The sequence below is a fragment of the Micrasema longulum genome, unplaced genomic scaffold (assembly GCF_059751315.1).
Source record: "Micrasema longulum isolate JH-2025_06_02 unplaced genomic scaffold, ASM5975131v1 h1tg001225l, whole genome shotgun sequence".
Lineage (NCBI taxonomy): Eukaryota > Metazoa > Arthropoda > Insecta > Trichoptera > Brachycentridae > Micrasema > Micrasema longulum.
The window spans coordinates 342318-356458 of record NW_028278412.1 but is presented as its reverse complement, the minus strand read 5'-3'; the positions used below and the strand labels follow the sequence as shown (position 1 = coordinate 356458).

The 14141-nt window shown below is 31.2% G+C and overlaps 1 protein-coding gene across 1 annotated transcript in view; it reads left to right on the top strand.

Moving 5' to 3' along the window:
- Positions 1-1919: 1919 nt before the first annotated feature.
- The window catches only part of Septin4 (septin 4), a 42666-nt gene continuing 30444 nt past the window's right edge, over positions 1920-14141 (top strand). Inside the window, exon 1 of the mRNA XM_088234316.1 lies at positions 1920-2060. Coding sequence (XP_088090442.1) covers positions 2051-2060 — 10 coding nt within the window. The 5' untranslated portion in view covers positions 1920-2050. The remainder of the gene's footprint in view (positions 2061-14141) is intronic.

Below are 14141 nucleotides of genomic sequence, written 5' to 3'. Positions count from 1 at the left end.
AATAGTATGTATTTACATTTACATTTCTAGTAATATTATGAGTTTTGTATGATTAGTTATTTTATGTTATGTATAATTTTTATGTGACAACATTTACAATATCAATATTATGTGGAAGCCTCTAATTGGACTTTATGATATGTATTTATGGTATAATTGTATCTTATAAATTTATAAATGTCTATTGGCTTTCCAATGAAATAAAATTAAAATAAAAAATAATTAAAAAGAAAAATTAAAAAAAAACTATTATAATCAAATTTAACCAACGATGTTATACAGTGCATACGAAATTGGGGATAAAAAAAGATTACCAATGAGGAGAAAAACAGAGTTTTAAAACTCATTGTATATGCAAGGGATTAAAAATGTACAATTTACAATGAGTAAAAGTGTACAAAAAAAAATGTACAATTTACAATTACAAAACCCTAAAGAAATAAAAGATATGAAGTGCTCTAAAATGTTTAAAATTATTTTGAAAAAATATGTTCGTGGGAAATTTTGAAATTGTAATGATATCAAAGTTTAAATTACTTCTTAACATGTTATGAACTAACTTAATAAGGCATAAATAAATATGTCATGTATTCCATAAATATAGTGTATTGTAAAGCCTCGTTCGCTTATCATGAATCATGATTGAGGTTCCTGGTTTGATTCCTGGCAACGTAGACATCAGGTGCCAATCAAGGGACAAATACTTCATGTTGACCCTCCCGTAAGTCGAACTCGGGACCTTAAGCATGGTAGGTGAATACATTTGAACCGGGTTGCGGTCCCGTGGCTAGTGTCGCGGACTCACGGGTCAGAGGTCCGAGGTTCGCAACCCACTCTACCACAACTTGGTTCCCATTTCCTAATAGTGAGATATTTACAACTCGTTGAAAATGGCCCCCTTAATTGAAATAATTATGTAAATCATAAGAACATAAATATTTCTTCATTAGTAAAAAAAAAAACACTAACCACTACACCAAGATGCGAACTAATCTCCACTCGATTTTCTTTTTCAGGTTTTTACCTGCGATCCTCAGCCTCCGACCTGCCGTCGAGTCGAAAACGCTCGTCTATTTTTTATCCGCTCGGGCGCACACTAAAAAATACATAAAGTATAATTTTCAGTCGACCAAAATTAATAAAATGCTAAAAATGAGTTACATGGAAAATAAAAATGAGTCATCGTTTTTTCGATTCAACTCGCCTTTAGGAAAATCATAAATTAATCATAATTTAGAAACACTGGTGTAGTGCATTGTCTTCTAGCAATGTCATATAGGTATTCCAATATAACAAATAAATAGTCGCGTAAAACATATTTTTTAAATTCTTTTGCGAATTTTTCTAGTAGAAAAAAGATAATCGAGTGACGTCACGCAATATAGTGACTTCCTCATTCCCCCTCATAATAAATTAATTTATCCGATAGAACGAAACTTCAACGCGCGTGTCAAGCGCTGTGTACGAAGTTGCATTTCAACGTCCGTACAAAGTTACGCGGAACCAACCGCCAAATATCGATCCTCCCGAGCAAAATAAGGGAGGGCTTGCTCCCTCTCAGGACCACCAAATCTGGTATCCCGAACCGTGGACGTTAAAATAACGAGAATCAACAAAAAGAGGGTGGCAGTTGTACTGTGGAAGTAAATTTTTCACGGATTACTGACTAAGTGCTAAGTACTGTTTGCCAGGCTCGCCCGAGTGATCCTTTTCACTATGCAGCCGATCAGACATCTTGCTGGCGCGAGGGTGTGATTCCAAATTTAAACGAACAAGAGCCATTCTGTACCGAATCTTTTGAAAAATAACAAGTGACGATCGTGTCGACTCGGCGGGAAATATATTTTATCTGTCAAAAGGTATCTAAATCGATACAAACATTACTGTAATTAATTTATTCTCGTTAAGTTCTACGATTAATGAGTGAGTGAGCACTGTACAATTCAATGAGTTAATATTTTAATAGATGACGTCGGGAGTACACCAGTTTGGTGGCTATTCTTTATCAATTGTGGTGATTTGTGTCTGTTGAACGAGCTTATCGAGCAAAATGTCTATCGGTAAGTCTAATGAAATGTTTGAGAGAAAATATTGATAATAACAGCATACATTTTCCTACATTTTCGTGTTGTCACGTACAAATAGTATACAAAGCATGTCGTATTATTTGTTTTGGTTATCTGAGTTGAAGGATATTTTTTTTTATCTTTTTCACCTGCTCAGTATTTACGCAAAAATCATATTCTAAATGAATGTATAGGGCGGTGTTATTAGTGGTATTATAATATAGAAAAATAGGGGGTTTCTCCAATAATCTTTGTCGTTTTACTTGATAATCTTACATAATATAATTTATGTGTCTGATACCATATAATATCATTCTTTAATGTACAGTTCTTAAGTACGTATTCTTGCTTTAAAACAATATTATGTTTTTCATCTGATTGAGATTTTTGATAACACCTATTTGTTTAGATTCAAACTAGTTTTTTTGTGTGGGTCCTTCAACAGAGAATAATAACATTATCGAAGTAATGTATTTTTGTGCAGTATTTTTTTTAAATTAATTTATTTAATGTCATTTGTACATTGGCGGGCTTATTGCCAAATGGCAATTTCTTCCAACCAACAAATAAAATAAAAGTTTTATTTTTATAATTCAAGTTACAGAACATATTCAATAAAAAAAAAAGATTAAAAAGCTAAAGATATATAAAAATAGAAACAAACGTATTTGTTTAAAAATTACCTTAAATCAAAACTTACTCAATGGGAAAAAGGAAAAAAGAGGAAAAAGGAAAGGAGGAGAGATTAAGGAAGAGAAAGGAGATGTTTCTTCAGACGTGATTTAAACAGAGATAATGTAGTAACATCTTTGATGGTGGATGGGAGATGATTCCACAGTCGAGCCGAATGGACACTATATGAGTTAGAGAAGAAAGAGGAATTGTGGATGGGTATTAAGAGAATGCCTTGAGAATTAGAACGAAGAGGTAAACCATGAACTGAGAAGCGTTGAAATTTTTCACGCAGGAATATAGGATATTTTCTGTCCTCATTATGTACTATGTAATGATCAACTGTGTAGGTAACTCTACATACATTGGGCATTTGTTAATAAGTGTTTTTTTGTAAAGTGCATAAACAAATTATGCTCTATACCTGACGAGACTACTTTTGTTTCTAATATCTTTAGGGGATTTATTATTTCCGTAGCTTGTTTTTAAGTCATTAAATTAATTATAATATCAAATATTTTTTAATGCCACATTTCTTTTTTACAATTGTTCTGTTTATTTTTTCCTCTGTTTATTAATTATTTAAGTTGACAAATACTTTTATTATTTTTTGTGCGACGTCGTAATTATTATGTTTTCTTTTGTGTTGTTTTTTTGGGCAACATGATCATTTTTCGGCTTTCAAATTCAATTTGACTTTTTCAAAGCCGATACTAAAAGTTTTCATTTTGAAAATCAATTGCTAAAAAAGAATCAAAATATGGCCTAAAAAATAACAAAATTAATAAATAATACATCGTAAAATCGTAACGCATAATTCCTCATGATCATGAAACAATGACGCATGTTATCTTCTTCAACTTTACGTGAAAGCGGTTTATATACTTTTTGGACACTTCACCTCACAACTCAATAACTACAAAAGTATCCTTTGAAACTTTAGTTCTTTTTTTATTTTTAGGCTAATCAAAAGGCTTTAGTAAGCCCTAATAGATTGGCATTAATGAGTAATACTTAATCTCAACGTCTTAAATCTATTTAAATTTACAGAAGGTATAAATATGGCATAATCTAGACGGACATGGCAAGTGTGTCATCGCGAGTCAGGAGAAACAACACCGCTTGCTTCTTAAATGCCTGCCCTTGCTGTAGGAACACACCGATAGTACCGTTTAGTGAGATTTCGTTCACTGTTCTGAGGATCCTTGGCAGAGGGGAAAAGAATCATTTAGAAAGAAAAAAGTTAGTTATAAAATATATAAACGTATTTTTTTAAACCTGTAATATAAAGCCTTTATAAAACCTCTTCAAGATCAAATATATAAGATAATTAATGTCGCATTTTTTGCACATCCGTCGTCGTTTTACGATTACGACGATATGTTAAAAAAAACTAGTAGTTACTGAGTTGGACTGACACCAAGCATCTGTGATAAGTAGTCCCGAATTTTGTAATACTTTAATAATGAAAAAAAAACTAAAAGAATGGGCGTATGAATCAAACAACTTCTTCGTAAATGAAAGTTGTCGTTTGAAATTACCCCTATCTTTTAACCATACAATTAATGTTATAGTGTCAATTACAATCGCACTCAAAGATACGGGTGTGATATAGTGCTGTTTTATTTTGATGTGTATATTTAAAGTTACGATTCTTGATGTTTGTAAAAAGAAAGCAGTGGAGTACTTCTAATTAACAAAACAATAGTGAGTTACAATACACCTAAAGAGTAGCATAATTTATATCTACATAGTTGAGCCTTCACAATTTTCTAACCATATATTGAAACCATGAAATTCTCAAAGCAGTATATTTCTTATATATCGATAATGGGCGTAAGTATAGCCTGTGAGCTCGCCAATACATGACAGATGACATTAACATAACCATAGAAAAACATAGCAGTTGAGCTCTCAGAAGTAAAGCAACGTGAATGCAGCAATGCTTGAACTACATGTCAATAATATTCTAATAATAAATAATATTATTTGGCCATACGGAACTTTAAAGCACACCTTGGTTTAATTACTAATAGTATTTTATCGGTTAGGTAGGTGTATTTAAAAAAAATGTTGCGTACCTGAAAAAAGCACAAATAATTATGTTTTTGTAAATGATGTCAGTAGTATAAGAAATTCATGGCGTAGCCGAAATACTGTAATAAAAACGAGGATATTTTTGTTGATTGACGTTAGCAGGCGCTACCCAGGGGCGACTTTGTGACGTGAGAAATTATTTAAAAAAAGAGATTCATGGCGTAGCCGAAATATTGTAATTAAAACGAGGATGTTTTTGTTGATTGACGTTAGCAGGCGCTACCCAGGGGCGACTTCATGACGTGATGAAATTATTAATTTAAATATTTTTTTTCATTTTACATAGCGTAGCCGAGATAAGAAATTGCGTGGTGTTTCGAAATTTAACCGTGTAGGTAGCCGCCTAGTTACAATATTATTTTTGTATTTGTATAACTCCTGTTTTATAATGTTTATGTATTTATCGCTATAAGAATTAAACTAAAGATAGTTTTTACTTTCAATCGCTATCCGTTTTTTAAATTATGTTTGTAACACTCAGTAATATTTATTTTTCAAGTATTCAATGTTATTTTTGCATTTTAATTAATATTGTTAATATAAAGCGTATTTTTATTTATTTGAATTTACTAGACTGTTTTTATTACAAAAAAAAAGGATATTTCTCTATGTATTTTTCTGTTATAAACAAACTATTAAAATAATACACATCAAATTTCCATTGTCTGTTGATTTTATTTGCAATCTTCTTTTTTTTCGATGGTTAAAACTCTAGGAAATTCAAAGATAATAAATTTTTTACTGTCATATATTGGCGAGCTCACACGCTATACATAGCCCCCGTTTTCACCCGAATAAAACGACAATATTATAAAAAACTTGAAGTAAAAAATATGTACTTATGGTCGGGCCAATTTAATAGGTCACATTTGACACTCCATCAAAATTAAACAACATAACCTTGTAAGGGCGGTAATAAAATATTATTTATTTTTTCGAATTAAGAACCGCACAATTGCTTCACTTTTTTCAATTACGATTACATATTTATTGTAATAATGACAAAAGAAGGTAATTTTACGATTTACTTTCACTAATAAACCATTCTAAACATAATAAACTTTTTCTGTTCTAAACGTCGTTACAATGTTGCATCAGTGAACCCTTTTTCTTTTTAAACACTAGTGATGTTACCCAGAAAAATCGAATGTTTATAGTTTTGTTAAATTATGTACTTATCTTATTTTGTTCCTTAAATTTACGATAGAAAATAATATTAGGACAGGGATTCAACTTATGATTTTTTTTTTAAAATTACAGTACCTATAAGTACTTTTTCATAGTAACTGAATTCAATTCGCATATATTATGTTCGAAGTCCGAATCGATTCATTAACTTTAATCGATGTTTTTAAGCAGGTCACCTCACTATGAAGCTAAAACCGACAAATGTCAAATGTGACCTATTAAATTGGCCAGGTGATTTTTTACATTTTTTCTATGAACTCACCTATTTCTTACTTTCGAATTAAGAAAACCTATCGTTGATATGCTACTGTCGAAGATTCAAAATGTAATATGATTTAAAGTATTGCACAATAGCTACACAATCATTGATTAATTTCTATTAGTGACTGCTTAGGCGAAAATTTTTATGGCTAGAAACGAAAATTAATACCAAGGAGTTTTGATTATTTTTTTACTTTCAGCCAAATCTATTTGAACGATAGTTGGTAGTTGGCGTGTTTTAACTTTTTAAAGACATATCTAGCCCATTTTTAATTGATACAACACGTTGAGACCCTGATGCTCGGGAAATGCTTCCGTGGGTTATTGCATTAAAATTATTATCTAAAGAATTTTATTAATAAATATGTATAAAAAAACCATTATAAAATTACAATAACACAGAATTGTCGCGTACAAAATTATAATAGAAGTATATAAATATATCTGATGTAATATAAATATTATGATATCCTAAATTAATCCAATAGGGGTTCAAAAATGAGAATCCAACTAGCTTAAGATATAGAAATATGATTTAAAGTGAAAATCGTAATTAAATACTAATTTCATTAATCTTTTATTAACTTAGCTCTGGAAATCGGCTACGTTTGTTTACCTTTTATTATTTAAACTGAGTTTTCTACTATTCAACAATACGAACCGGTATTCTTTACTCGAGACAAAGTGCGTAGCTAAAGCTGGTGCATCCATTGTCCCTCTCAATGGTGGAAACCAAATCCGTGAGGAAGTCACACCAAGTTCACGCCACATGGTTACTGGTGACTAGTGACGCTGGTGACGAGTGTCACGGTCGACCCGTAAAGTTAGCACCGTGTTGGTTCCTAATAGAGAAAAAATATTGAATATTGAACAAAAAATCATATTTGCACATTTATGATTTTTCTAGAATTTTTTCTTATTAATAGAAAGGAGATCCTACATCAGTTGGAGATGACAGAAGAAAATTACGTTGATGCTTCGATGTGTGTTTATCACATATTGAATAAAATGCAGACTTTGGATATAATGCGCGAGAGAAACGGCTACTACATTTGGTAATGTATCAAAAATAAAACAAGTTTATTGGATTATAATTCTACTTTATTTTTTATAAAATATACAAAGGGTATTATATTTACAAAGGGTACAAAGGGTATACAAAGGGTATTATAGTTTATTATATACCTACTAAATATATAAAAACTTGTCATGTTCCCAATCAATTAAATTAAAATGAAATAATATTATAAAATCTGAATGTATTTTTACCTTAGTTGACATTAAACATTAATGAAACCTGTGTAAAACACCAATGTAGAGTTAAAAATTTATTTTCAAAATAAACCTGTATAAATTAAATCAGTATTTTTATAAATATTATATTAATTCTTAAGTCATACCCTTACAAATATTTTTAAATAATGGAAGGTTTTTTCCCCAATATAACCAAAATATTCCTCTAATATACTCAGTATACCCTAATTTAATTTTAATTACTCTACTTATTTTGGCTTGTATAGAAATCCACAAACATAAAATAGCAATTATTTTTAGTATATAAGGAAACTTTGTAAATATTTAAGTTAGTTTGTTTGAAAATGTCCTAACAAGGCGAAACGCGTCACAATATACCCTTTGAATATTTTATAAAAATAAAGTAGAATTATAAACCAATAAACTTGTTTTATTTTGGATACATTACCAAATTAAAAATGGAATTCTACCAATTGTCTGCATACACAATAAATAAGTATTAAACTACTTCATTTCGGAACTAAACTATAATCAACTACTCGACTGATGGTACCTAAGGGTGCTACTGCTTTTAAAGCAGTTGTCCATAGTTTCCTTTTGACTTCCGAGTGGGGAATTGATGTCATCTCATATTTCCCTTTCTGTCGGCAATTTGACATCCGTGCTAGATAATAATTGTTTTGGATGTTTTGTTTATTTCGTTGTTTACGTACAGGAAGTTCATGATTCACCTTCTGTACTGTTTTTGGACGATAGTAGGTCTGGTGACAGTGGACATTGGTTTTCGGATGAGTCACAGAAGGAAATAGAAAGAAACTTTTATTGTTACGGGTGAGATTCATCTGACTAAATTATTTCGCCTACATACTAGGTAATGCCTGAAAACGTTGTTTAATTATTTATTCTTCTTCTTGGACCAGTTGGTTTTATCAACAACATTTTATAATATAATATTTATCTACATAAAATATATTTTTCACTACTATTTCAATTAATTTTGTCAATTTTCAGACTTAGAAATAGATTGTTCATTTCTTGACTCAATGTCTTTATATTTTTTTATAACGCTGTAAATGAACTATCAAAGCGTTTTAGTTTTTATAACCGTACTTAGGAACTATGCTTTATTAAAAGGCATAAATTGCGTTATTTATGTTGTATTGATTTGGTCTCGAGAGCTATTTATGGAATAAACTCGAAGTGGAATGACTTTTTTGTACCTTTGTAATTTATGTACATTATAAAATAGTAAAAGTGGGTCAACCCAAGGACAACCCATATTAGAAATTTATTGGATTTAAGAATAAAATAATGTCGAACTTTTTTTTGACGATTTAAAAAGAACGTATTTATATTATTCAAGAAAAAAAAAACATAAATTAACACAGTTAAAATATCCGTAAATGTAAATATCTAAAATTTATCTTTTTTCAATCTTCTTCTTCTTCTTCTTCTTCTTCTTCATCCTTGTTCTCTCCACTATTGGATAAAGGTCTTTTCCAAACGTCTATATTCCTCCAGATCACCCGCTTTTATCATCCAAGTTTTACCCGACTATCGGGGCAATGTCGTCAACCCATCATTTTTGCGGCTTTCCAACACCTCTTTTGTTTGCTTACGGTAACCACTTTTTTTTTATTCCAGTAAAATGGCTACATAGTGCAGAGCCGATTCTACCATATAAAACAATAATTTATACTTTAAGCACTTATGGTGGTCTTAGCATATCCCGCCATCGCTCGAACAAGGATGAGTGGATTCATCCTGCAGTGGCTTAGAGAAGCGCGTTATTAGAGCTTTTCAAGCGTTTCCATAGACTCAAGGCTCTTTGGCGAAGTAGTGCAGCGAAGGTGTTTACCCGTCCAGCTGTAAACATTTCGGAGACATTGCAGTACCTAGGCAGTCCGAATAATTGCTTGTATGAATTATTATACGTGACCCTTAATTTATTTCATGCTGCTTGCGTATAATTTTTCCATAGTTCTGCTGTATACATGGACGTCAAATACGATGTAAAGATGATTTTCTTCACTTCGTCACTGCACTGAAACAAGTATCTCACTGGTATAGAGGCCCTGATGGCCCATTGATGGTTCTTGTCTGTCTCTCCTGACGTCCTGATCATCTTTACAATCATCAGTCAGTATGTGCCCTAGATACTTGACTTTTGCAGTTACCGTTAATATTTACATTATTATTCTATACACTTTATTATTTACACTTTATTACCTACCATCATTTTGCCACGCAAAGTGTCCTGCCCACTGCCATTTTAATTTTGCTGCACGATCCGTGATATCTACGACTCCGGTTCAGCGTCTTATGTCTTATTCTGTCTCTTAGGCAGACACCGAGCTCGGTATCATGATAGCATGTCTTTCCATGGATTGTTGTGTGCATTTTAGTTTCTGACTACTTTTCTGTGTCGCAGATATGGTTTCTAGCCCGTGTGTCTTCACTGGCAATATACACGATTCATAGACTTGTCTTTTTGAGCATACTGGGACTTGTTTATTTTCAAAAATATACTTAAGCTTGCCATATTCTTGTTTGTAACTCCGCTGTGGTTATCTTTACTAAGTTTGACTTTGATCTATTCATAAATATATATATATATATTCATTAACCACTTCGATATTATTACTGTTAATGATAATGTCTTTCCAATCCTTTTTGAAGCCTCATATAGTTCGATAATCATTTCGCCCATTTCATCCATGTCTTTACTTATGACTTATGACCACTATGTCATTTGCGAATATGAGGTGACCCATGTACATGTCATAGTGTAAAGAGCTTTGGCGATTTTGTGTCTACTTGTCTAACACCTATCTGTGTTTTGATTTGATCAGTTTTTGTGACCTCATTAATCCTCATATCCATAGCAGCGTTGTCAACTTTTTTTCAATATATTTTATTTATTTATAAATTGATGACGTATATTTTTATTACCAGGGAATCTATATAACACTAAAGTATTTTAACATGTATATGGTGTGTCCTTTGGTTAGATTAGTATCCATCTAACATGGCTCAGCCTGTTCTAATATGGAGGTTTTTTGTGTTTAAAATAATTATAAGTAATTCTATACCAATATTGGAAGACCATTATTAAAAAACTTAGAACTACTTAATTATGCAGAAATAACTAACTAAACAAACATTATAATTTGATGAAAATTATTAGATTATAATGAAGTATACTTAAACATTAATATTTACAAAGAATACATAACGTCACCTGAACAATGCCAATGCATACGGGTTTTTGTTTTTTTTTACTTTTCATCAGCTTAAAAAAGGATAACCTAAAATCCATGAATAATGTTATCAATATTGTCAAAACATAAAATTAATATTCTTAGACATAAAGGAAAATGGTGTTTTCCTTAATTATGTTTATTAATTCTCCTACGTGCAATTAAAAACCATTAAAATATTTCATAGATTCGTATAATATTATTTGTATTATATATTAGGGATTGTGAATTGTCTTTTTTGTGAACAAGATAAATTCGTAAAATATGTCGTGGCGATAATGCTTAACGTAATACTTTATTTTATTCTTGTAATTACTAAAAAAAATATAATTCTGCTATAATTCAAACAGCTGGCTTTTACGTTTTTAATGGAGCGTATAAAATAAATAATAAACCGCAAGTTGTGAACTACTATGTTGGCACGAAAGCTGTACTTAATTATTTCTTATATACCAAAAAGAAAGTAGCGGCAGATTTGCCTATTTACCTCTAGGTACTAGGTAATAGGTAGCACTTGGAGTCGTAGTAGTGGTAGGGAGTAATAGGTACGAGCACGTACGCAAAAAGGTAAAAGGGATTAGTATTATCAGTGCGTGAAAGTTTAACTAAGAACTAAAATACGGAAGAAAATAGTTGACACTGAAATAATATATACTTAGACAGCTTTTCTTTCTTTCACTATACTGTCTATAGAACAATTAGTGGGCAAATACTTTCTTAAGGCCTTATGAAAGCGCGGCTTTCTAGACACGCACGAGTTACGTCTAGATGTCTAAAACCTAATTTTCCTTTAACTATTTTACGGCCTAACCCTTTCTTCTTTCCATAGAATTAAGAATAGTCCAGAAACCGCATACGCACATCAAACAGAAGGCGACTAAACTACTCACAAATAAGTAGGTTTACGTTTTGACCCATTAGTTTCTTGGTAGGCGTCGCTCAGCACCCAACTCCTGATTTTAATTTAATTATGCCGTGTTGTGTCCTTTCAAAGTGTAGAAATACTGCTAGGATCTTAAAGAAACAGGATGGTATCACATTCCATGTGTAATAAGCAAACGAATGTTTAAGTAGCAAATGCGTTACTTAAAAATTGATTTTTTTTTATCTGTCAGATTGTCAAATAAAATGGACATTTTGTTAGTGTTGCAAGGGTAGTAAATTTTTTTTCGCTACATTGCTCATCTAATGAGAGAACTAATGAAAATTGGACCTCTCGGGTGAAACAACGCCGTGGTGAACATTTAACCGTCAAATGTAAAATATTATTTAACATGATATAAAAATATCCGTTTTATGTAAAATAAAATTTGGTTTATTTTTACGTTCAAAATTCATTAATTAAATTACTCTTATTTGATGACCCTTTACTTATATACTATGTTGTGTCAATCAATGTTTCGCGTGTATAATAAAAATTTCGAGAAATTAACAAATTGCTTTTTTTGCTTACGTTTGTGTTATGATTATATTTTTCACGATCTGGCAACATTACACGACGACTTCCCGCGGTGAAAGTGGGGCAAAGTAGGGGGTTTTCGGACACAGTCCAATGTATTCAAATATGATTCTACGCTCCTTCTGGACTATTCTTAATTTTACGCTTCTATCGAAGGTTGTGCATATTAATTAACATCTAATTTCATTTTTATCACCGACTACCCAATTTGTCGACTTTTTCCCATATCTCAAAAACCTTTCATTTTATTTCAGTGCTTGTAAACCCGCCCTATACCTGAAAATACCATTTCAAAGAAAAAAAAAATTTTTTGTCCATTTGTATTTTGCCAATTTACACATGAAGTACGTATTTAAGCTATTGATTGTTATCATCTTCATTCCCTTATCCGTATCCGATGGTGCATAGGATACTACATTGTTACATCAAATGTAGTGTAACTTAATCATCTGCTCCGTTTTATCAATTTTATAAATATAAATATTTTATAATTTAATTCACATAATATTCGGTATATGCATTTTATACGTACGTTTTAGTGATTGGACTACCAAAAACAAATAAATAATACGTACTTCTAAAGTTATTTACTCAACCTTGCAAGCGTAGAATAGTTTTTGAGATTTTTTGACAAACTGAAAATATTGTTGGTATCTGAATGAATCTTACCCTCATAATAAAAGTTTCAGCTATTTTCCTTCGCGAAAGTCAACAGAAGGAAGGGTCAAGGAAATGTGGATGTTTAAACATAGGCAGAATGGTGAATGTTACACAGTGTGTGAAGTGTCAACTTGAACTAGCCAATGCCAGGTCATAAAACCTGTAATTACCTAGACTTCCATATACCCTTCTCAAAAATGTTTTCCTTCTCTGTTGCAACAAATTAAATCTAAATAACTCGCTAGGGAGGAAATTCAGCCTGTTTACAAACATTTGGACATGCTCAAGACACTGTTGATCAAAATATTTACTTATGTAATATATTTACGTCCATGTATTTATTATTTATAATCATACTATATTACATACACAAAATGATAATTATTACAAAGTTGCTTTGAGTGTCTAACTAGGGTTATTTACCTCGTTCTAAGACAGTCAAAAAAATATAAAAAACAGTAATCAATATATGGAAACAGTTATAAAGATAGACGACAAAGTGAAAAACAAAGTAAAAAATGGAGTAAAAACATGGTGAAAAATGTAATAAAGACAGTAAAAACGTAGTAAAAACATAGTAAAAAACATTAAAAGTATATAAATATGTGTATAAAAATATTTTAAGACTCAATAAAATGCGAAATAAAAACAGAATACATAGTAAGAAACATATTAAAATTCATAGTAAAAAAAATGAATGTATGTGTATAGCAAAAAGCACATTAAAAAAAACATAGCAAAATACCGAGTAGAAAAAGAAAAAACTAAAATACTAAAAAATAAAGTAAAAAATGTATCAAAAAAAAATACTTGGTAAAAACAAATTAAAAAGTCATAAGGATCTTAAAAAATAAATATATTAAGTTCACGTACTCGTACAATGACCGAATCGTAATTATTTGAATTATTTTTAGTTTAGATTCTCCGGTTGATACAGATATTACAACTTTAGGCCATTAATTTGAAGAGGTGTCTTTATTCAGTCGGACCAAGGCGCGAGGGCACCGGGCTGAGTTAAGAGAGAGTGGGTGCATCTAATTTCATCAATTAAGTTTCCCGAGACTGTTTTTCAAGTACCAAATCGTCGTTGGTAAATAATCGTAGTATACTATTTTTCTGTGTCCGGGAAGATGAAGAATCCAGTTCTGTGAGTAAAATTAAACCAGAACCTTGGACGAGTTTTTTTGACTCGATGGCTGCTCTTAGGTGAGAGTCGAAGTTACG